Source organism: Dermochelys coriacea, chromosome 3 (assembly GCF_009764565.3).
Source record: "Dermochelys coriacea isolate rDerCor1 chromosome 3, rDerCor1.pri.v4, whole genome shotgun sequence".
Classification (NCBI taxonomy): Eukaryota; Metazoa; Chordata; order Testudines; family Dermochelyidae; genus Dermochelys; species Dermochelys coriacea.
In genome coordinates this window covers 99,289,506-99,315,422 of record NC_050070.1, presented here as the reverse complement: position 1 = coordinate 99,315,422, position 25,917 = coordinate 99,289,506, and the positions used below count along the sequence as shown (strand labels likewise).

General features: G+C 42.7%; 2 protein-coding genes across 17 annotated transcripts in view; both read left to right on the top strand.

Annotated features, from left to right (window-relative positions):
- The window catches only part of PTPRK (protein tyrosine phosphatase receptor type K), a 603,062-nt gene that overhangs the window by 44,709 nt on the left and 532,436 nt on the right, over positions 1-25,917 (top strand). The window lies entirely within an intron of this gene.
- On the top strand, positions 16,827-17,464 carry LOC119853076 (prefoldin subunit 2-like). The gene is given in 2 exon segments (XM_038395506.2): positions 16,827-16,951; positions 16,954-17,464. Coding segments are annotated over 2 exon segments (480 nt in total). The 5' UTR covers positions 16,827-16,836; the 3' UTR covers positions 17,319-17,464.

The window sequence follows — 25,917 nt, the reverse complement described above, 5'->3', positions numbered from 1 at the left end:
TTAAGAATTCTTCCACTGTGGGTGAATTCCTGACAGGTATAGAGCAGGCTTCTGTGCCTCCCTCCTTGCAACCTAAAAGATATGGGGCCCTCTTGGGGTGGGGAAGGGGAGCGGGTGCAGTGGACTGTACCTTGGTTATCTCCAGCTGGCATATGGTCCTTTTGGGGATTCAGGTTAGCTGGTACATGTTAGGGCAACTTGGGCTCTGCTATACCTGCACCACGGGCAGAGTACACAATCAAAAAGCCAAAACTGGTGGTGGTTTCTTAGCTTCTTTTTTTAACTCTTCTGGGCTGCCCTTGATGGCTGTGTAGGGGAAGGGAGCCATCTTTTGCTAAACACCCCCTATACTCAAGCAGAGCCAGTTGAGGTCATGTCCTGCTCTCCCTGTGGCTTCAAAAGCCAGACCAAGGAACTGAGCAGTAGGGCAGCCAGCTATACTCCCTTCTTTGTGATGTAGAAGGCAGCCAGCAGAGGAGCAGCTGCAGCAGGAAAAGGACAGCAATCCTAACTCGCATCAGGGCTGTTCTTGGTGTTACAGGGGAGAAGCCATGCAAAGCTGTGCCCCCTAGTACCTCCCCTTTGAAATGGGCCAGATTAAAAAATCAGAATCTGAGGACCCATCTCCAGGAACACATTTTAAATTGTAATCAAATACATTTTTCTTTTTCTTAACACACTTGCCTTTGAGGGTCACAGGTTGGACACTGCTGTGTTAGGTAGTGATTAGAGCCAGGTGATAGAATTGAAAGTTGGTTGGAATGCTTTCAAGATGGGGGTGGGAGAGGAGGAAAGGGAGGAGGTGACAGCGGTAGGGGCATAAAATCACTTGTTCCTTTTTGCTTTAAACAGCAGCAAGTTACCAGCAATTAGAAGTGAAACTGGGATAGGCTGGGTGGGAGTACTGGGGGTGGTATTCTATTAACAGCACTGAAGGCAGACACTAGTGTAAGCATTCGGTATGTGTGAACAGAGTGCTCAAACATGGGATGCTCTTTGAGAATACAGTATAAAAGTTAGGTGTTTGTTGGCAATGTTTTTGGCCTAAATTTTTTTTTATAAAATATAATTATCCCTAAAGGCTCACAATTTACCACTTTCAGCTGGTTAGCCTCTTCTGTGCATCATGGTACAAGTGGTTCTTCAGGAGGGATTTGATTGTGAGGAGTGTGTACTAGCTTAGGAAGGACTTTCCATGCTTGTGTGTGTCTGTGTAAGAAGGTGCAGTGATGTCTGAAGGAGAAATGGACAAATGGGCTGCTGATGTTGACATCAATGGTAGGGCACAAGGGGTGAGGGATGGTAGTGAGTGAGATTTTAAAAAATCAGTCCCATGTCTCCACTTCAGTTTTTTTTTTTTTTTTTTTTTTTTTTTTAACAAATCTCCCATTCTGCTTTTGATGTTCAGAGGGCTGTTGATTAGCTGTGTATTACAGTTCATTTTTTTACAGCAGTCTTGATGAGCATGTCTTTGTAACTATATCTATGGTGTGTCGTCAGCTTGTTTGATCATTTCATTGTGTTGTGGTTAAATAATATGTTGTTCCATGTACTGACTATATGATGAATAGATATAAGTAGGATAGGATTGTAAAAATATTAGATTGACAAGTGTGTATTAGATATATAAATAAGGTAAGGCAGTAATGCAAGACCTACAGGCAAAGCTTGTAAGGTTTCAGCTCAGCCACGCTAGGCCTCAGGCTTACAGTGATTTGACATGAGTAAGTGATCCAGGAATGACCCTATGCCAATAAGATCACAAGATTACTGTAAAGGATGTGCCAATAGGTTGTGACCTGAGAAAATATACCACAGTGTACCCATATAGACCTCAGTGTACCTGTTCAGACTGCAGGGCACCTGATTGTAACATCACAGAAAGTTCTGCTCTGGCTGGGTGTTACCATGGGAACATATGTACATAAATGTTCATGAGAAAAAGAGGAACTAAGAGGACAACCCATGAAGAGTGGAGTACCCCAAGATTCATGTGATGTGGAAGTACAGATTAGGTTGGAACCCTTATGCAGAAGGTAGTAGGGGGTGGTCATAATAACAAGATAAAAGGGTTCCCTTGTATGGATAGGGTTGGAACACCCCAGCCAGAATCATCCATCTATTGATGACCACCTGTTGAGAGATCCACCAGACTCTATATTATCTTTGGGTATGTGAGGATGAATATGGCATTGGCTATTGCTTGGGCTCTCTCAGGTTGAGAAAATTGGTATGTGAGTGTAACATAACATACAAGGAAAAAATCTTGTTTGCATTATAACTGTGTGTGTGTGTGGTCACTGTATATGTTGTTTGTGTGTTCCTAGAGCGTCCAAATCTAAGGGTGATTTCCACGTTATTGATCTTAAAACTGTAGCATCACAGGAGCTGGACTCACTGTAATTTACCACAGAACTATCAATTCATTCAATTAAATAAAAGCTACAGATGGGGTAAAAAAAAAACCTTTTGAAAAGGCAGTAATGAAGCAACCGTGTGTCTACATTATATTTTAGATAATAGATGTGATGTTTCATTACAGAATAATATGTTTTTGTAACAGTTGTCAGTTTACTTTTTTCTCCAGATTTTGCTGGAAAATGCTTCTGACTGTGTTTGCTGGTACTTAGGAATATCTGTACTCTGCTTAGCTGTCATTTTTATATGTTTTCTACTGACAGTTTACATTGTCACTTTTTTTTCTACCTCCTTTTTTCTTTTGGCCTTTCCCAGCCAGGAACTGTTACTCAATTGACTCAAGTTTCCAAATTGTTTTTGTTGGGATATATAAATTTGACTTGATTGCTTTACTAAAGGTCATATTTGTTTTTCAGTAGGTCTTTTAATACTCGAGATCATGGCATTGTTGCCTGTGGCAAAAGCTTAGAGAACATTTTTCAATGTAGAAAACTAACCCAGGAGAGGACTAAGAAATTGGGTTTAATTTTTTCAATTCATAACCTTATGTAACCCTTCCCTGAAAACCCACAATCCATTCTCTTGCACTTAATGCTAAGAGAGTTTTTGCAGTTTTCCTGCCATGTGTTGGATTTACTCTCCTCTTAAAAGGTGGAAACTGGTACAAATACAAAGTTAATATTTTTGGCATCATAAAGTGGTTGCTTTTTGGGTGATACAATTTTAAATTCTATAAGGTTTGAAAGATGCTATAATGTTTTGGTTTATTAAGCATGGTTGTTTTTTTTTTTGTAGTTTTGTAAGAGAAAGATGTGAAACAGCCAATGATGTGGTGATAGTAAGACACTAAAGTGAAAAATTGTTAAGGTGTCATGTTTCTCAAAAATGATTTACTACCACTGTACTTGCATCAGTTAGAATTTTACTTTGTGTGGTATTGTTTTCAAAAGACTTGTATTATATGTTTTCACACCATTGTGAGTCTTGGATATTTTACAGGCTTTCTGTGTAGTTGAAATAATGTATTTGTTCTTAGAGTTTAGGTTTTTCTTTTAATGTTTGTTTTAAACTCAACTGGGCACTTTCTTTCAAAATAAAAATGCAGAAAACTGAACCGGTTATATCTGTAACAAGGGGCTTTTTTGCCAAGGAGATTATTGAAAAATGAATGGGTGTTTTACATTCCATGCATGTTTACTTAATCTGACTGTACATCTTTGGCACAGATTTCAGTGGAGTCATCTTCTAAGAAGTTTGACTGTACTAGTGAGCTGTCTGGGAAAAGATTGCATTATCCTGCTGTGGCTATATGTAATACATCTGTCATAAAAACATTGTGAATCATTTTCCTCACAGATAATTTGCCATTTCTATGTGCTACTCAGAAAGGAAAAATTGTCTTTGGGTATAGGTAATTCTATTTCCAAACTAACAGAAAAACAGCAATGACATGTAGAGCTATATTGACTACAGGAGACTCACAGGAGTCTTGTTGGTGGATGCCAGTATTTCTCTAGGCTTGGCCAGCCGGAGGTAGGTAACAAGAAGAGGGGACAAAAAGTAGCTTTATTCATAAAAGGGAGAAATAGAAGCTTAATGCTACATATGACAGAAGGCTCTGGATTAGGCTGTGGTGCGCAGGGTGCCTTTCTTAATCAATTTCTGTGCATCAGCCAGCATAAATTTTGTGCTCCATATAAAACAGAAGTTGAAATTTGGGGTGTGCTTTAACTGGCAAAAGCTTTTGGGAGGGAAAAAGGCTGCCCAAGTTCATTTGTATCCATTTTTTGTGACAGAATTCTTTATTCCTTGTTGTTTACGCTTCTTCATGTTCAGCTGCTTGATGAGTTACGGTTTATTAATAAGATATCCATGGCTGATTTTATGAGTAGATAGGTGGTGTATATGTGGAAGACTGGTTGTTACAGGTATCTGTCTCTCAAATTCATTGAAATGTCAATTGCCTGTCAAATGAAATATTTCATTTTCATAAGTTCTGAAGCTGAATGTTACAATTGAAGTAACTGAAAATAAAACTGATCAGTTTAATTTTCCCTACTTCATCATGAAGTATGGCTGTTTGCCAACATTTATCTTCTTTTGTGGAAGGATCATGTGGCAAATGTTTTCAGCTTTCAGTAGCAAGATAATTGACCTTTTAAAATGGGAACATTCTAATAATGTTTCTTGAAAATAAATAAAAACACGTTTTAAAATAAATTCTGAGTAGCCTTTCTCATGTAGTCCAGGTAAGTGGATACGTAATTAACCAAAGCTGTGACTTACTCTGGCCTTGCTGGGGAAAACTAGTGGGAGGGAAGGGAGAGGAACAGGCCAAATGACAGCTAACATCCGTATCATCTTCCATTGAGATCATCCTTTGTAGAAAATAGTGCTGCTGGTTTGTACTTTTCCATTAGCTGAGACGGCAGACAGTCAGTTGTGCTGTCTCTGCATTGAATTCTCAGTTTTGTTTTTTTGTCTCACTAGCAGGAAATACGACAATGTAGAATATTTGCTTCTACTCTCTAAGGTTGCGTGTGGCCCCTTCAGTATATCCCCTGACCTTAGTGGCCGGGAGCTTCTAAAGTTGAGGCTGCGTGACTCCCCCTCTCTCAAATCAATTTAACTGAGCTGTGGCGATGTTATAGTTTGTTCTACACAGACTGGGCTTGTGTGCAACACTAATGAATTAGATGCTGTCTTGGTGACACTGGCTGTATGTGTTGAGATTTAATCCATTTAGCATTTTTCCACTGGTAAATATGTACGGTCAGAATAAATTACTTGATCTTCTGTCTCTTTTCTGACAAATAAAGGAATAATTATTAAAAAGTGTCCCCAAACCTCCCAAAATAAAACAAAAGGTGTTAATGAAAATGTCATTAGTTAGATATTATAGACCTGAAAGTATAAACAAAGGTTACAAAACAAAACCTCTTGGAATTCTTGGGAGATAATACACTGTAAAGGTTTAATAAAATTAAGCATGTTGGTTTTAAGGGGAGAGTGTGAAAGATGTATAAATTAAGATGTGTAGGCATTAGTATCACATGGTGAAGCTGAAGGGCATGTGATTGATTCAATTTTTCTGAAGAGGGGTACTTGCCTACAAGAAATTTTGGGAACACTGCTTCAACACAGGTAAGGGGAATCTTTTGGCTTACTGAGGCTGGCTTCAACCAATAGACACATTTCAGGTGCTGGTCTATTTGGCTGCTGCTGGTAGAACCAGCCTATTTCCTATGACAAGCAATGCCGACTTGCATAAATTCCACCTGTCCCACTCTTGCATAAATTCCTCCTGCCCCACTCTTTTTGTTTTTGTTTTAGTTAGTGTATGTGATGTTTTTTATTGCTGATCCTGACAACTGGCATTATTCTTCTGAGGTGAGGTGGAGGGAAATTGTCAGATTGTGTAAATCCCTGTGGAGCCTGCCAGTGCAGTTACATTGGAGGAAGCAGGGACTAAAAATAATGGGAAGCCGATTTTCCTGCCTTCTGCCCTGCCAGTGTCTTTGAGAATCTAAAGATGTGTGAGGACCTGGGATTGTTAGGAAATTAATGTGCTATGTCTTAATGCTACAGTTCTGGGGCTAAACAGATGGTGTCATTAGCCTACAGTGGAGAAGGACTATTTTTTGTTAAGATAAAAGGAAGTAGCTGTGGGTGGTGAACCAAAAAGCTTATAAATTGATGGGACCTAAAATGTATTTAAAATTGTGAAGTGTAAGGTTATGATTGTTCATTGTCAATTACAGTCCTTTTGATAGAAGAGACTTACATGCCCTTGGAGGTAGCCTTTAATGGCAAAAAAAAAAAAAAAAAAAAAGTGTGGTGTTCAGTTATTTTTAATGTTTAAGCACAAGTGGAGGAGTAGAAGCACGAAAAGCAAACACTCTTCCTTCTCTTGGCTAATAGTGATTACATTGCTTTGGAGTGACGGCAAGCATGGAGCTCACTTGCTTTTACTCCCTGCATGTGCATTAAGAGGCTATCGGAGAATCTGGGGGTCCTGCAAACATTGTTTACATCCTTGATTCTGTTAGTGGCTTTTTGTGTGTTTCTCACATTAACTTATTTTGAGCTTGGTTATGTCTTTATTTTTTTTTTTTTAATAAAATACAATGTCATTCACAAAAGTTAAGAAGAAAAATATAACTAAGCAAAGAAAAATAACTTGCTCTGGTCAATTGCTCTAATTGGACTTATTTTAAAAAGAAAGCTTCGCTGAGTTAAGAAATAATTGAAAAAGAGGTTGGGGAGGGCGTGGAGGGTGCTTGGTCAGAGGTTTCATGCTTGGGAGAAAATCCAGTTACATCAGTCAAGCCTTAGAGCCATTTCTCTTCCACTTGTAATAAATATTTCACCTAACACTTGGGCTGCAAAAGGAAAAATATTTAATAACTTTGATAATTAGCCAATGTGTGCCTGCTTGATCTTCAGTAGGTCTTTTCCGTGAAATGTAATGTCACAATTCCATTTAATTCACGTTAAATGACAAGACATTTGGTTGTGATTGGGAGGAAAATATGTTCAAATACATCTTACAAAAAGCAAAGTGTAAGAGGGTGGGGAAAATTAGCATCAGAACTAATTGCAGAGGTTTGGTCAGTAAGCTTTTGTGATCACAGCAAGTCTCCAGACCCTGACATGGAATTTACTTATCCTTGGTGCTGGGGTGCATCCATGCAGTTTCTGTCATGGCTGTGACTTAGTTCCTGCCATTAGCTTGTTCTGTGTCCTGTCAGCAGAGAGTGGCTGGCTTTCTTCACCCACTGCAAACCCTCGAAGCCTCACAAAACAGCATTTTCCTTAAATAACTGCATTCTGTTCTTCTAAATTTTACCTGATTTACATATTCCACATTTGTCCCTCTTATGCTGCTTTTCATTATTTTGTTTTGCTGTCTGTCTTGGGATCATATTCTTACAAGGATGGATAACTTACAATAGATCATTCAAATTTTGCCTCAGAAGTGTCCACTGGAAGAATCTTTTCTTGACTGTATTTGTTTTAAATTAGTTGGCTAACTTCTGTGAATTATTTGGTTTGCTGCTGGTTTGAGCTTATCTATTTCCACACTTGTTGGATACATAGTTCATATGGTGTATTTCTGTCCCAGATTAGACAAATAATTCTTAAAATCAAGTTATCAGTGCATGTTCTTGTTACTATTCAATATTTGTTTTCTGTAACTATTCCTTAAGTATTTTAGAACTTGCTGCTTCTGAGGATGTTACTGCAAGTAAACTTGTTTAATAAAATACTGACCCAAAGAAAACATGCGGCGTTTGAACATTAAGCGAATGGTTCTTCTTTGGAAAAATTACTTTGCAATACTCACCCAGCACTAGATCTGAGTCAGCTGGTAAAAAGAGGAAAGGTTATTAATGCAAACTCCTTGAAGTGCAAACTATAGACTCCTCCAATAAGTCTAGCGCTAGCTATCTGCTTGACATAAACTTTTGTCATGTTTGATTATATCCTTTAGATGATTAACTTCTGGGCAGTAATTGTTAAGTTGCCAGGCACCCATATTGGCTTAATAAAACCTGCTCAGCAGACATGCCAAACTTGTGAAAAAAAATGCAGAAATTGGGCTTGTTTTTGGCTTAATTGGCTTGTGAGTTGCTTGTTGGCTAGTTTTTGGCTTGTAGCTTGTTGCTGCTTTTTTTTGATTTGTTCCCTGCAAGCAAGGGCAATGGGGAGAAGCCGGGTGCGGGGGGGGGGGGGGGGGGAAGAGTCAGGTGCACAGTGGCACACCACAGTCCCAAAGTGCAAGCCGGGGGGAATCTAGTCACATAGATAATGGGATTCTTAGGGATTGGCTTGTTTTAGCCTTGTTTTGAAATGGGATTAGCTTGTTTTTTTGGCTTATTGTGAAAGTCAGGGTGCTTATTTACCACGTGAAACTTGGCAACTGTGCTGGTCAGGTATGACAGCACTTGTGGATAATGGAAGAAGATTATAAAGTTTATCACTTTCTGTCTGGCTTCATGAGTTCTTCAGAGGGTTATTAGTATTAAACAACATACGGAGGGGGAGGGGGAGAGAATGCCAGTCAGTATAGTTGGAAGATTTGTTTCCCTTTTACAAACATTTTCTACTTTTTAATGTAGTGTAAAATCAGAAATGTGATAGATATTGCTCTCTTTTTTTTCCCCTTTTATTATTGTCCCCTTATTTTGGGGGGTGGGAAATAAATTAGTCATAGATGCTTTTGAAAATGTTTCTCTAGTCACATTTTAAAAGTGATTTAGGCCATGTCTACGCTTACAAGCTTACAGCAGTACGTCTGTACGATATAGCTGTACTGCTCTGAGTGCTTATGTTAGTCGTGTTATGCCAATGGGAGAGGGCTCTCCTTTTGACATAATAAAACCAGCTCAGTGAGAGTCGGTAGCTATGTCGGTGGGTGAGTCTCCTGCTGACAGCGCTGTGCACATGAGCGCTTATGCAGGCAAAACTTATGTTGCTTGGGGTGTGTTTTTTCACACCCCAGGCGCAACAAAAGTTTTGCCCACATAAGTGCTAGTGTAGACATGGCCTAAGTCTCCTTGAAAGTCAATGGGACGTAAGTGCTTTTGAAAATGTTACTCAGTGCCTTGAAGAAGGAAATCTACAACCAGCGGGGAGAAGAATGCACATTTCAATAGCTACATTTCTCCTGGTAGGAAGGGGTTTACAAACCTGAAAATCATTTGATAAATACATACTTATTTGCAGAAAGTACACGTAGAGTAATCAAATTTAGTTTAATAACTTATTTCCTTTAATGGCCTAGGAAAGAGTGATAAGGACAGAGAGCTGGGTACTTTTATTGGTAGTTTTAATGTTCTACTGAGTGTTCTAGGTTAAGAGTCACTGCATTAGTCAGACATTGCCATGACAAACTGCTATTAAGTCTGTAATGCTTTTGATGTTTGAGGGCATTATAATGAACTCCAATTAGGAGTCCTTGTATTGTCCTTGTATTGGTCACCTCATTACAGATGTTCTGGTCTCACTGATGAAATTGCACTTCTGTACACACATTCAGAATGGAGGTTTATATGTTGATAAATATTAAATATTAACCAGAGAAAAATGTGTTAGTGCCACTGCTTCAGTTATTGATCTCATTTCCTACTGTTTCATTGAATTTGTAATTAAATTTGAAAAGAAGCTTTTCTGAATTTAAATATGTAGAAACTTGAAATACCACTGTCTATCCTGCTGACCAGTTCTGTCTTTTTTTTTTTTTATTTGTACTCCCCCATCTGTCTGTATCCATCTGTCATCTCTTGTCTTGCATGTAATTGTAAGCCCTTTCGGGCAGGGCCCATCTTTACGTTCTGGTTTGTACAGTACTTAACACCCAGGGGTCTTGATCCAGGACTGGGGCTCCTAGGTGCTACCATTAATGCAAACAATAATAACTGTCAACTTGAGTATAATTTTTAAGTAAACTAATTGTGTGTGGGGGGGAGAGGGAAACATTTTTAGTAATTCAAACTGATCTTCACTTAGACAGAATGGAAAAGCACTGGTACTTATAGTGCAATTGGTCTTTTGTCACATGAAGATGTGTCCTGGGGACCTATGCATGTTACTTAGTTTTCCTTCTGCCCCATCTCCATGGATGGGCTGACTAAATGGATGTTTCTGGAGAACTTTATTGCATATCATACATTTTCAATGCAAAATGGTCAGTCTCTGTCTGGCTGACACTATCGAATAAACATTTTTAAAAATGTGTTCGCCAGGGAAATCAGAACTGCTAGCCCAGGGGTCGGCAACCTATGTACAGGTGCTAAAGATGGCACGCGAGCCGATTTTTAATGGCACACTGCTGCCTGCTGGGTCCCAGCTTCCGGTCCCGCTCAGTCTGCTGCCGAACCCAGGCCGGCAGCAGGCTGAACTGGGCCGGCGGCCGGGACCCCGGCAGGCACCATCATGCCATTAAAAATCCTACCCCCCCATCCGCTCTTCTCCCCCCCCCCCCGCAGGGGCAGGGTGAAGAAGCTTGGTCCTGCTGGCTGCTGCTGCAGGGCAGGCAAGGTCCCCCCTCCCCCGCCTCTTCCCGCAGCATACTGGGTTCCTGCCCCTCCTCCGCTCCCTCCCTGCTGCTGATCAGCTGATGGCCCTTGCGAGGGAGGGGGATAAGCGGAGCCGCAGTGCGTTCGCTTCTCCAGGGAAGAGGCGGAGAAGAGGTGGGGCCAGGGCCCTGGGGAAGGAGGGGTTGGAATCATGGCACATCCCCCTCCAGCCCCCTGCCGTGAGCTGTTCTGGGCAGGGGGCTGGGAGCACTCCCATGACCCTATCCCACACTCCCAGCCCTCTGCCCTGCACCTCTCCCACACTCCCAGCCCTGACTCCAGCCCCCCCCACATACCCAGCCCACCCACATCCCATGTCCTGACTCCTGCACCCCCCACACATGTCCCCAGTCCCCTGCCCTGACTCTTGCACCCTCCACATTCCCACCCCTACCCTGAGCACCAAACGGGAGCTCCTGCACCCCCCACCCCCATTCCCACCTGCACCCCTCACACCAAATGGGAACTGCCTAGGTAAGCACTCCGCACCCAAACCTCCTGCCCCTACCCTGAGCCCCTTCCCTCATTCTAGCTCCTGGCCAGAGCCTACACCCCAACCCCCAGCCTGCTCCTTCACCCCCAGCCCTGTGCTCAGTGCGCTCCCACCCTCAGTTCAGTGCAGAGAGAGAGGAAGAGAATGGACTAGAATCAGGGAGAAGGTAGGTACCCACTCTGTGAGCAGGACCAGGATCCTAGACTGGCAGCGGGCTGAGCAGGGCTGGCAACCGGGACCCTGGCTGGCAGGAGCCAACGGATGGAACCGGTCATAAATGTAAAGGGAAGGGTAACCACCTTTCTGTATACAGAACTAGAAAATTCCTCCTGGCCAGAGGCAAAACCCTTTCACCTGTAAAGAGTTAAGAAGCTAAGGTAACCTCGCTGGCACCTGGCCAAAATGACCAATGAGGAGACAAGATACTTTCAAAGCTGGGGGGGGTGGGGGAACAAAGGCTCTGTCTGTCTGTGTGATGCTTTTGCTGGGAACAGAAAAGGAAGGGAGTCTTAGAACTTAGTAAGTAATCTAGCTAGAAATGCGTTAGATTCTGTTTTGTTTAAATGGCTGGTAAAATAGCTGTGCTGAATGGAATGTGTATTCCTGTTTTTGTGTCTTTTTGTAACTTAAGGTTTTGCCTAGAGGGATTCTCTATGTTTTGAATCTGATTACCCTGTAAGATATTTACCATCCTGATTTTACAGAGGTGATTCTTTTACTTTTTCTTTAATTTAAAATTCTTCTTTTAAGATCCTGATTGTTATTTTCATTGTTCCTAAGATCCACGGGTTTGGGTCTGTGTTCACCTATGCAAATAGGTGAGGATTTTTATCAAGCCTTCCCCAAGAAAGGGGGTGTAGGGCTTGTGGGGGAGAAGTCTCCAAGTGGGCTCTTTCCCTGTTCTTTGTTTCACATGCTTGGTGGTGGCAGCATAGGGTTCAAGGACAAGGCAAAGTTTGTACCTCGAGTAAGTTTTTTAACCTAAGCTGGTAAGAATAAGCTTACGGAGTCTTTCATGCAGGTCTCCACATCTGTATCCTAGAGTTCAGAGTGGGGAAGGAACCTTGACAGAACCCCAGACCGGCAGTGGGCTGAGCGGGCTGGCGGTGTAAAATCAGCATTTTAATTTAATTTTAAATGAAGCTTCTTAAACATTTTGAAAACCTTGTTTACTTTACGTATGACAATAGTTTGGTTATATACTATGTAGACTTACAGAGAGAGACCTTCTAAAAAACCTTAATTACTGGCATGCGAAACCTTAAATTAAAGTGAATAAATGAAGACTCGGCACACCACTTCTAAAAGGTTGCCGACCCTTGTGCTAGCCTGATGACATGCCAGTAAAACTGCCAGGGATTTGCTGCTCACTCTGTAATATGCGGGAACAATTCAGGGAAGAGCTGAATTGTCTGTTATAGCCCCCAGACAGCTACTAGAGTCCATTAGTTCATTGGAATATCTGTAATTTCTCTCTCCTTCCTGAAGCCACCACGGCAAACTGTTGGGAAAGAATTAATTTTTTTCTGGGCACTGTTGGAGGCTTTTTTCTTTCCTTTTTTGAACAGTAGGTAGGAAATCTGAAGCTGAAATCTAAACTTGAAGATATATGGGAAGGGTAATAGACACTTGGAAAGAATATGAGCATTTGACTTTTGGTATAGAACGTAACCACTACATGTAAGCTGCAGCCTTTCTAGCAACAAGGGCCATGTGAATAGAACAATCATCATGTTCCATGGAGAATCAGGAGAGTTTTTTGCCATAAATGTTAGCAGAACTGGAGCATAGATGCATAGCCATTGCATTGCCAGACAAAACTCTAAGGGCTTGTCTCCACTTACCAGGGGATCGATGTGCGATGATTGATCTACCAGTGATCGATTTAGCAGGTCTAGTGAAGATCCGCTAAATCAACCACTGATCACTCTCCCTTTCACTCCAGTACTCCACCGGAACAAGAAGCATAAGATAAGTCGATGGGAGAGTTTCTCCTGTCGACCTAGCACAGTGTAGCCACTTCAATAAGTCAACCAAAGGTACGTCGACTATGTGATTCACGTAGCTGGAATTGCATAACTTAGGTCGACTTAACCCCATAGTGAAGACCTGCCATAAGTGTGATTTTTACTCTGGGAAGCAACTCTGTAAGAATGGTAATGTGAGGTTCCATGTTTTTGGTGTTGATTCCATGTCAAGTGTGCTCAGATTACAGGCAGTAAATGTTTTTTCTATTTGTCAGCCCTACACCCTCAAGTTAGGATCTGCCAGTCAGAGTGGGATCTCAACTTTCACACACAACTTCTTCACCAGTAATAAAAGTTCTGCAGGCCAAATGGGTTCTCAGTTACACCTCTGCAGCCCCATTGTCTTTGCATTACATATGTACATGCACAATAACTTGAACTATAATATTTTGAATACCAGTTGGCATTAATGTTGTTCCATATATTTTCCAATGGAATTAAGTTTCCTTATATTTTTGTTACACAGTACAAAATGGCTTGGAAGATGTTGCACTCTGTTGGATTAATGATCTTCAAAAGAGTTCAGATATAGTGACAAGACAGACCAGAATTAATCCGTAATTTTTCATTTGTTGAATCTTTCAAACATTTATCTGAAACAAACCAGTTGTCTCTTGATTTTTAGTGCACAGCTTATAAGCATCTGAGTCTATATCTATATATTTATATATTTAATTTGGTACAAAAGCCAGATAAAGCTGAAGTTTGACAGACATTGACAAAATCCAAGAAAACGGTCAGGGTTGATGCTCGGTCCTAAACTCACATGGTTCTGCTTTCCATTTCCCCCACACTCTGTACATGCATGACATGAATACAGAACCAAATGTCAGCTTTACATTAACAAATGGTAAGGTTGTGACACACTTGAAAAAGGCCAGGCAATTACAAGTAGTTTATTTTGTATTTAATTTAATATAACATGTCACGAGAGTAGAGATGCTGAAGAACAAATGAGGGCATGTCTGTTTTTATCCTTAAGTTGTTTTATTAAAGAAAGGTATTGTAATATATGAATTACTAGACTGATTAGCTACAAGAGCTCCAGCTTGGCAAAAAAAAAATTGAATGAACTACATTTGAAACTCGCCTTGAACTATACCTATGGTTACATAATACACTTGTTTTTAATCACTAATGATTAACTTTTTAAAAGTGAGTGCAGGTTGTCTGTTTGGAACAAACACCTGAGTGTTTTCACTTTTTTTGATATATTTACCAATCACTGGTAAATATTTAAAGATTGTAAATCACATACATGTTGTCTTCAAAGCCTGCTTTTTTAGAAAAATGTGGTTATTTTTAATTCGTTAGATTTCATTGTTGGCTTCTAAACAGTGATACAAAATCAAAGCTGCTCAGTGTTTTTGGGGTTTTTTTCCGTTCAATCTGACTTCAGTCAAGATGAAGAACTAGTTCAAAAAGAAAAGACTTCTAAGTACTTAGAAATATACTATACAGAGCCCAAACTTCACTATGTTAGTTTTTTAAAAAATCTACACAAACAGTAAAGGGTCATCTTAAAACCAAAACAGACCCATAAGAATGTCCCATGATTACTGAAGTCCGGAAGGTGGCACATGTTTCAAAGCCATGACCTTGGAAATTTTAGTGAGTCACCTGATGCTTCCAGACTATGGTATTTTCCGGTTACATATGCTGCTTTTGACATTTAACCGTGCCTCCATTGCAAATAAATTAGTTTACTGTATTTCTTTAACAATGTGCTTGGCACTGTGCATGCACAGTATGAAGACCATTCCTGCCAGTTGCTCACAGTCTAAAAGACTGACACAAAAGAAAAAAAAATGCAGTGCTTCATTTAATGTGGTGTTAGGGAATTGAAAAAAAATTATTGGCTCATGTAAATGTTACTCATCTGTGATTTCCAGCCTTGTCAGGATTTTTCTATTTGACACTGGAGTACAATGATGTCTTTCTAGTTCTGATGCATCTGAAAGCTTTGAGGTTCTGTATGGAAGGGAAGTGTCTATGGCCCTTATCCTGCAACTGACTCCTTGCAGGCACTGCAGCCCAGGCTCCGTGCAGGTGTCTGCCAATACAACCCCTCATAGTGTGGAAACAGTTATACCAGTATATGGGGGGAAGGAGAATAAACTGCTAGTGTTAGGTACGTGTCTGGGGTATAACTGTGCCCACACTACAGGCGTTTGTACTATTTTAACTAGACAGGGTAAAACAATTATACCTCCTAACTGACATGGTTACACTGGGACAAAATCTAAGCATAGCCCAGACCCTAGTTGCAGGTTTAGGGGCCTTTGGAAGGAAATGGAGACGCTATAGTGAGTTCAGTGGTAAGTCTCTGATCTTTGGACTTCATAATCTCGTTTACAGTGACAATTAACCTTTCCTTTCATGACATCAGCTATGTATTCCTGCCATTTGCACTTAAAGGTGATCTTCAGAGGAAAAATCAAGAATTTTTTATGCTTTGTTTCACCCTAAAGCATACAGGATTATTGAATATTTTTATTTTCCTGATGTTTGTGAAGAATATCAGGTTATGTCTACTTAGTTTTCACTGGAGGACTCAGTGGTCAACCGTAGAACTAATGGGATTGCAATATCTCAAGAAACAAGAGTGAAACCTGATAGACAGCAAGGGGAGATTTAGACTATTTAAAACTTTTTTGCTTTAACAATTTATTTAAATTTAATTACGTTCCTGATGAACAGTTGGGAGAAGGACTTCTCTTGTCCAACTATCCAGTCCTTTAGGGTTTAAGAAGTCTTCTGGCAAAAGCAGGACAGACCTGGTATTTGACTTGCTTACATGGTCATATGTTCAAATGGATGACATTTCTCAGTTTATCTGTAATGTGATTGCCACATCTGATCAGTTACAAAATTTCAGGGAATACTCTTAGCATCAATGGGCAGGCAGATCTCTTAATTTTTGTGAACATTGGGGAACCTGGAAGGGGAAAATGGGGGACACATGGCATCTAGTTACAAGTCCCAGCAGCTCTAATCAGATCTGCAGTTGTCTGTAGCTCATAGGAACAGTTTGATTGTGCAATTAACATCTTCTAGCATACCAGCACTCCCCATCTCATCTTTGTCCTTTGTCTCAATTGAGTTCAAAATATTGGCACTCTAGATGACAAGAAATAAGACTCAATGGGCGGAGGAAAGATGGGAATGGGGGAACGTAGGTCAAATGGCACAGACCCCTGGCATGGCTAAAAGCCATTAACAGTTAAAAAGTTTTCTTAAGTGGCTTGTTGCAGGGAGAACAGGCTTGGGGGAAATGTTCAATCAGCACCGGGAGACAGAGGGAGAAGAGAGTGAAGCAAAAGTCCCTGGCCTGAGGGAATGGGTGGGGTCATAGGGAGTCCCTGGAATAGAAGAGTATGGGAGAGTGGCAAACAAGGAGCTTGTGGGGCAGGGAATGGAAGGATGCATGGAGACCCTGTTGTGTGCAGTGCACTTGGCCTACAGAAGCAACAAAGTATGTGCTTCTAGTTCTAAGTTGGTAAACAAGCGTGTCTGTCTGTCTGTCTGTCTCTCTATAAAAGCAGAAAAGATGCACAGAAAACTTTCTCTGTTTTCACTACAAGTCATCTTTAAACATCCACTTGGGCAGCCATTAATGACTGGCAGCATGATAGAATCTACTTAGAGGTTGTTGATTAATATTGACTTGTAAATAGATACTGGCGATGTTTGGAAATTTTAAAGCATTCCAAAGTTTATGAGCATAGTTTGGATGGGTGTAATTAACATCCATGATTGGCTGAAAACAGTTTTCTGCAAGATACGGGTTAGTATAACTGCTGTGCATGAACGGACCATGCGCAGAACTGGCGGGAAGATGGCGGACAGTGGGAAGAGCAAGACCGCGCCGACAGCTCCATCCACCGGCAAAGCGCTGATGGCGGAGCAGGTGGTGGCTGGATTCAGCTGGCTACGCAGGAGCAGTGGAGCCTGACCTCGAAGGTGGCGGAACTGGAGCGGGAGCTGAACGAGCACAGCCTGGTCATCGACACGTTGCGAGAGGTGGACCCCACTTGCAAGTGTTACTGCATGGTGGGCGGGGTGCTGTTGGAGCGCACAGTCAAGGAGGTCCTCCCTGCCCTGGAGAGCAACAAAGAGCAGATCAACAAAATCAAGACCCTGACCGAGCAGCTGCAGGTGAAGGGCCAGGAGCTGAACGAGTTCTGGGAGAAGCACAACATCCATGTGATGGGGGAAGAAGACCAGAAACCACTGCCCAAGGAGAGCTCCGATGGGGCGGGAGCCAAGACCAGCTCTGCTGGGGTCCTGGTCTCCTAGTAGGGAGACCACTGTGTCCAGGCCCCTTCCCAATGGACTTTCTGCATCCCTCCCCCTCCCTGACCCCTGAGGCTTAACTTTATTATTTGGAGTCGCTCTTGTAATTTTTTTTTGGTTAAATAAACATTTTTCTGTCAAAAAAAAAATAAAAAAAATATTTACATTGGGAAGGCTATTTGAACCTTATTGCATGTTCTTTTCTTAAAATCATCTTTATCCTGCTCTGCTTGCAAAATCCAATACTTTCTCTCTATTCCTTCTGATTCACAACCACAAATGGTTTTCTTTATTACTTTCCGTCTGTTAATCTTTCATATTAAAAGAAATTAGATACATCAAGAGAGGTGGGGAGCGAAACAACAGCGCCAACTGGAGTCCAATTAAACGCAACAAATCAAGGGAGAATCCATACGTGGACACTTCATTCAAAAGTCTCAGGACTTGAACAACAGAAGCACACTTCTGTTTGGAATTCTTAAAAGTGTATAAACCAACATCAGTGCCTTCTTGAGGCACGGCAGCAGTTCAGTCAAAATGAAACCTCTTCGGCTACTCAGCTGGAGGGAAAAAAATCATCATAGCAAGATGAGAACAAAACACATACTCATCTTTAGAGCTTTTTCTCACAAAAGCTCCTCTTAGGGCTAGTCTTACTATGGCTTAAACTGTGCTAATAACAGCCATGCTTAAAGGCTATTAATAACCCTCTGAGGATGTGTCTGGCGTGATTTCAGAGCACTGTTAAAACAATAATTAGGAAAAAAAACCTCCCTGAATCCCACTAGCTAAAATTTAGCAAAGATGATATTAATCACTCTTAAACCAATCTGAGAGCATGTCTACACTACAACCCTAAGTCGAACTATGTCCGCTGTCAAATGATGTGCACGTTATCCTCCTGTCAGTGATGCGGGTCCTCCCCAGGAGTGTGTCTGCTGATGGAAGAGGGGCAGTGTGGGGGCCTCTCCTCTCCCAAGTGGGAGCGGGGAGGGGCAGCCAGCCAGGCTTCTTATCTCCTTGAGCGGGGAGTCTCCGAGTAGCAGCCTGGCTAGAAGTGGGGAGCTGGGGGCAGCCAGGCGGTAGCTGCCCAGCTTTCTTGTCAATTTCATGGCCTGGAGCTGTGAAATTGACAAGACAGCCAACCGCCCATGTAAGTAATGCAGTGTCTACCCAGACACTGCATCGCCCTAACTACACTGACAGAAGCTCTACACCTCTCTTGAAAGTGGAGTTACGTCAGTATAGGAGAGCACTTGCATTAGCAGGACAAGGCTGTAGTGTGTACACTGATATAATTAGGTTCACCTTAAGCTACCTTGCCTCGACCTAACTGTGTAGTGTAGACCAGGCCTGAGTGTCCACTCCAGTGAGTTGCACTGATTTTATTAAATGCATTTAGAAATTAACTTAGTTGAGTCAGTGCAGTTTGTGTACGTAGACAGCCTTCTGTCAATGGCTTTGTCTTCCCTGCATGCTAATCAGAGGGTAAGTCATCATGTGCTTGTCAATGCACAGTAGCCTATCGCCATACTGCCCAACCACATAGTTAATGCTAGCACATTGCTGTCACACCCTGCATCTGTACTGATGAGGTATGTGGCTATGACAAGCAGTACAGCTATCTGGGCTTGTATCACAAGATTTATACTGCCACAGCTCATAGTGTCCTGTGCTCTGGTGCAGTGTGTGGTGGGGCAACTTGTTTGTCTACTCTTTGGACAGTGAGAAGAAATGGTTTAGGCCCACAAAATTAATTTCCTGGCAGTAACCTAGCAGGTGTGGTGGTATGTTATATGCTGAAGGAATGGATCCTGTTTTCCCGGTTACCAGGACCTGTTGCTTTTTCCGAAGACAGTGTTTCCTTCAAACCTGTGCACAAACTGCTGCCGGGGACATTGGCAGTGGTTTCAGAGGCTGTTTTGGAGGTGGATCAGATGGAGGCAGCGGCTTGCAATTAGGAGTAGCACAACAGCAACTGGATGCGATGATATGGACATGAGGGCATGGACTGAATTGATGTTGTTAATGTATGCAGTATTGTAGCCGTGTTATTACCAGGATGTTAGAGATGCACGGTGGGTGAGGCAATTTCTTTTATTGGTTCAGCTTCTATTGGTGAGAGAGACAAGCTTTTGAGACACACAGAGCTCTTCCTCAGGTATGGGAAACTCACTCAGAGTGTCACAGCTAAATACAACGTGGACTGATACAGCTACAACTACAACTACCCTGCATACATGAAGAAAGGCGCATTCATGCAGTTGTGAGCAGCTTGCCCTGGCTCTTGAGCAACAGAGCACCCAACTGAGAGACCCAGTAATGTTGCTTTTTCCCTGTGGAAACTGGCAACCCTGGCTATAGAACTGTTGGAAAAATCTACACTTGGCACAGTGATCGTAAAGGTTTGCAGGGCAATTAGTGCTGTGCTGTCCCCCAGGCTTGTACAGTAGAAAATTATTTCTGAAATAATTCAGGGTTTGGAATGGATGGGTTCCTAAGCTGGGCAGTTGTGATTGATGGCATGGTGTATCCAGCCTGTGCATGCCATTTCAAGCAAGTGAGTTCGTTACTGGAAAAGGATATCACTCCATCATGATGCAGGACTTTGTAGTCCACGGTGGTTCTATTCAGACACCTACCTCTGATACATGGTGCCAGGATGTTCCAGAGGTGTAGCCTGATTCAGCATGGGCAAGCTGGTAGGTTGTTCTACCTTCCCCATCCCTCCAAAAACCTCCCACAGTTATCAGCGGGTGTCTGTACAACCTGTGGATTTTTAGGTGACCCTTTGCTGCTCTGGTTGATGAAGCCTTATCCTGATGTGTGTAAGTAGGGGAAGAGGCTGTTTAACTGCCTGAAGAGCAAGTGCAGGATGGTGGTGGAATGTGTCTTTGACCAACTAAAACAAGATGGCACAGTTTATAGACTTGCTTGGACTGAAGTCTTTAATGCCATGCAAGTGATTGGGGCATGTTGTGTGCTTCACAAAATATGTGAGCTTACGGGGAAGTATTTTGGCTTGGACTCATTTGCCGACGGTTAGAATCCTAGAACGTTCGGGCTGGAAGAGACCTCAGGAGGTCGTCTAGTCCAATCCCCTGCTCAAAGCAGAACCAACACCAACTAAATTAACCCAGCCAGGGCTTTGTCAAGCTGGACCTTAAAAAAAACATCTCTAAGGATGGAGATTCCACCACCTCCGTAGGTAACCCATTCCAATGCTTCACCACCCTCCTAGTGAAATAGTGTTTCCTAATATCCAACCTAGGCCTCCCCCATTGCAACGTGAGACCATTACTACTTCTTCTGTCATCTGCCACCACTGAGAGAACCTGAGCTCCATCCTCTTTGGAAACCCCCCCCCCCACACACACACACCTTTTCAGGTAGTTGAAGGCTGCTATCAAATCCCCCCCTTACTCTTCTCTTCTGCAAACTAAATAACTGCAGTTTCCTCAGCCTCTCCTCATAAGTCATGTGCTCCAGCCCCCTAATCATTTTCATTGCCCCTCCTCTGGACTCGCTCCAATTTGTCCACATCCCTTCTGTAATGGGGAGACCAAAACTGGACACAATACTTGAGATGAGTCCTCACCAGTGCCGAATAGAGGGGAATAATCACTTCCCTCAATCTGCTGGCAATGCTCCTACTAATGCAGCCCAATATGCCGTTAACCTTCTTGGCAACAAGGGCACAGTGCTGACTCATATCCAGCTTCTCATCCACTGTAATTCCCAGGTTCTTGTCTGCAGAACTGCTGTTTAGCTAGTCGGTCCACAGCCTGTAGTGTTGCATGGGATTCTTCTGTCCTAAGTGCAGGACTCTGCACTTGTCCTTGTTGAACCTCATCAGATTTCTTTTGGCCCAGTCCTCCAATTTGTCTAGGTCACTCTGGACCCTCTGCCTTCAGCTTAGTGTCATCTGCAAACTTGCTGAGGGTGCAATTCATCCCATCTTCCAGATCATTAATGAAGATGTTGAACAAAACCGGCTCCAGGACCAACCCTTGGGGCACACCGCTTGATACCAGCTGCCAAATAGACATTGAGCCTGACAATGTAGCCAGCTTTCTATCCACCTTATAGTCCATTCATCCAATCCATATTTGGCAAGAATGCTGGGAAGAATACTGTGGGAGACCATATCAAAAGCTTTGCTAAAGTCAAGATATATCACATCCACCGCTTTCCCCTATCCACAGAGCCAGTTATCTCATCATAGAAGGCAATCAGGTTGGTCAGGGATGACTTGCCCTTGGTGAATCCACGTTGACTGTTCCTGATCAGCTTCCTCTCCTCCAAGTGCTTCAAAATGGATTCCTTGAGGACCTGCTTCATGATCTTGCCGGGGACTGAAGTGATGCTGACCGGTCCATAGTTCCCCGGGTTCTTTCTTCCCTTTTTTTAAATATGGGCACTATATTTGCCTTTTTCCAATTAGCGTGTACTTACAAACTTATGATTAAATTTACTTATGATTCAGTGTGCACTTACAAATAACCAGCAAATGAACTACTTACTGCCAAAGGGTTTGTTAAAGCAAAGGTTTAAAGGATGCCATTTGTACTAGAGCATTCAAGCTGAGTGGTGAGTACGCTGGAGCTGAGTAATGGGTTTGCATGGGAGCATTGAGGCTGTTGCCTTCAAACATAGTATTTATGTATGTATTAAAGAAATAATTTCATCCATCTTCAGTGAAATTCATTGAGGCTAAAAATAAGAGTGGTCATATCAGCTGCCCTAATTTTGTGAAAGTGTATGCAAACATAAAACCTTCTCACTCCTCAGATTTGTACAGATAATTAGTGTATCTGCTTTTTTACTGTCTCATTAAATTAGGGGTAATGAAGCTGGTACTACTCATAGTGTGGTGGTCTGTGGCACACTGACTGTTTCCCCGAGAAGTTGTTCTGTATGTTTTATAGTACATGGTAACATCAAGGTAATTCCAAGGGGCTCGTGATTACTAGGGGTTCACCTCTGTGGCACATGACCTGGAATAGTCTCTCAAAAGTGTGGCTGTGAAACTCCATGTTTCGCTCCCCAACCCACGATCACGGCTGGGATACTCAGCAGCAGCTCTTTGCTCTCCATCCTTTGCTTCTCCTCCAGCTCTTGCTTTTCTCAGTGCACAGAGCACTCCTCATGCACCTCCATTATCAAGTCATCCCTGCTCCTCTGTTGCTTTGCTCTCAAATTCAGATTGCTGTCACTGAGACTTGAGTAAGCTCCTAGTTGCTGGGCCATCCCTTGATGAGTATGGCTATTTTCCCCTGACAGAGGGGAAAAAGATGAGTGCCCTTGATTTCAGACAGTTTTATTCTATAGCTACACAGGCTGCAAGTAAAATAACAATTTTTGTCTCAGAAGAATGCTATTCCCTTTGCTTACTCATTCTATCCTCAAACTTCCGTCTGAGAACTTTTCTAAAGAAAAGAAATGGAAAGTAAAAATAACTCACCAACTATCATATAAAATATAATACAATTAATATATATAAATTATTTTATGGGAGGCGGGCAGTTACTGGACAGCAATGGTGATTATGGTGCATCCTTTTCTGGTTGTTGCAGCCATATACGATGTTGTGGTGCTTCAGAAATTGGACCAGAAGAAAGACCAGTTATGCTACTGATAAGGGATGAGACCCTCCATTTACAACAAGGAAGTCTTTGAGACAGGAATTGCAAGTTACAAGGGTGGTGACGGCAAGTGTGGCTTGGCTTTCCAAGCAATCTCAGATACAACCTGGAACTTTCACTGAGTGAAAAATTCTATTTTATTACTTTGTCCAGAATGGACCAAAATCAATTGAGTAGTAAGCAGGTTTCTGCACTAGTGGCAGGGAGTCTTAAAATGCAGGTGGATTGGAATGGTCGTGAGTACCTTTAAGCACTGTTTTATGGCAGGTCATATTTTGGTCAGAATATGGTCACAAGACTTTTCTATTAATGCTTTCCATTTAAGAAAAAACCCTGCTGCTTGATTTGCTGTGAAGTGCCACTTTTCATTTTTATCTCTGCTTGTCTGCTGTTTTGAGCCATGTGAATGGGGGTGGGGTTGGCTAGTGCAATGGTTCAGCATCTACCCCCAACTGAAGCAGCAGCTAGGCTAAGAACCCATCCAAATACTTTGTAATATTCTTCATAATAACAACAGAGATGGCAGCCTCCATCAATGTAGGACTGTAGGCTCACATTAGGCCTGATTAAACTATAGTTTTAAATTGATTTTGGATATTAGCATGAACAATAGGCACAAATCATGTGACCAAAAAGAATGAACTCATGAGAAAGAAGGATCGATTGTGCTGCTTAGCGTAGGTGCAACATGCCTCAGGCAGCATGCGACCAGGATTCATCACTGAATTTGCTCCTCTGGTTGGACCATTAGCTTCTCCGACTTGGGCTGGTTACTGATGGGGAGTGCTAAGAAACTGTTAATGACCCAATTTCAGTGTTCTTATTTAAGGTTTGGTAAATAAAGAAAACATGGTTAATTGGCACCAGATGTAGAAAATAATGGGTTAGAAATGCTTCGTCCAGTAGTTGGAGAAAATATATGGCGAAGTGAGATAGGGGAAAAACCTTGAAGAGACAGAGTGCAGCCTTAAACTGTTTCAGGTGTCGTTAGCTAAGGTCCAATAACCAGCACTGTCCTCACTTATTTGTTATAGCATACTAAAAAACCCCAAGGTTTACTAGGGGTTCTTTGTTAGAGCTTTTCCTCACCCCTCTGGAGTCTTACCATGATGAGACGGTGTCTTCTGGGCCTGATCCAGTTGTGAGTATTCAGCCAATGCTTATAACGAAGGTTAAAATTTGTCACTGTTGTTTTTAGTAAAAATCATGGAGAGGTCATGGGCAATAAACAAAAATTCATGGAAGCCTGATACTTATCCCTGACTTTTACTAAAAGTCCCCTTGGAGGGGGAAGGGTGGCAAACAGAGCACTGCTGAGGCTTGCAGCTGTTCCAGCCCCATGGATGTTCCATTATTTATATAGTGCTAAGAGGGTTTTTCTCTCTGCAGCCCAAAGCTGCAACAAGCTTCTGGGACCTTCGTACCAGAACATACTCTGCATGCTGATACACAGGCTTCTTTGGGGCTGTTGTTCTGCCTGCTCCAGACGCTGGAGATGTGTGAAGCTGGAGAAACTGCAAATGGTGTGGCTATAGGCCAGGGGCGGGCAAACTTTTTGGCACAAGGGCCACATTGGGGTGGGGAGATTGCATGCAAGGCAGGGGACTGGGGTGCGGGAGGGAGTGTAGGATGTGGGAAGGGATGCGGTGTGCAGGAAGGGGCTCAGGACAAGGGATTGGGGCAGAGGAGGGATGTGGGGTGTATGAGGGGGCTCAGGGAAGGGGGTTGGGGTGGAGGAGGGGTTTGGGCTCCGGCCCGGAGCCGCTTACCTAAAGTGGCTCCGGGATGGCAGTGGCACACTGCACCGCACTACTCCAGGAAGGGTCCGGCACCATGTCCCTGTGTGGCCCCTAGGGGAGGGGGGGCACAGGGCTCCGAGCACTGCCCTTGCTGAGCCTCCAGGTACCTCCCCTGAAGCTCCCATTGTTCCACGGTTCCCTGTTCCCGGCCAATGGGAGCTGTGGGGGCGGCGCCTAGAGGCAAGGGCGATGCATGGAGTCCTCTGCCCCCCCACCCCCATGGGCTGCAGGGACGTGGTGCCAGCTGCTTTTGAGAGTGGTGCGGAGCCCGCGGTGCTATTGGGGGCAGTCCCGCAGAGCCGATCCAAAATTCTGAGGGGCCGAATCTGGCCTACAGGCCATAGTTTGGCCACCCCTGATATAGACCCTATGCAAGCAGATATGAAGCTATACCACTTCCAGTCATGGGTCTGAGTACAGGTGGAAGGTAAGGTAATACGCAGAAATGGGTGCCCAGTAGGCTTATGGGAAGGGACTGGAGGATCATGATATCAATTGTTGTGGGTGCCCCTGGCTGCACATTTTCACTTTATTAGTATTACGTAGAAACCCCCAGTAAGCTAGCTCATGGTCTGTCCTATAGCTCAGCACATGGAAGCTGCCTTGCCATGTGGATGTATATAAATGCATACCTTATTAAGGTATAAAAAACTTATTAAGGGTAGAAAACTAGGGTTGAGCACAAGGTTAGCATGCAATGAAGACAAGGCCGTTGTTTAAAAGCCCTGTTCTCCACTCACTGCCTAATTGAGGGCATTATTCTTAACTAATGTTTTGGTTATTTTAGGATGATTTCATCCCATCCATGCTCTCCGGCCAAGCCATACTGGAACAGTGTTCATAGAACCTCATTTAGAAGGATAAAGCCCGGTATAGACACATGACCACACCTGGGATGATAGGGCTGTTACGTAATAGCAAAGTTTTAACAGACAGGAGTATTTGTAGAGTTGCACTGTAGTCCAGTCAGGCCACTAGGAAAACTTCTGGTCACTTTTGGTTCTGTGGATAGCTGAATGATTTAAATATAAATATAATATAGTTTATATGGCCAGTACTGAAGTTTATAATAAAACAAGGCAGCTATTAAAAATCTAATCTGAGGTTTTTTCCTTACTGTTTGTTTCCCGGGTTTGTTTGCAGGCTGGGCCAGGTATT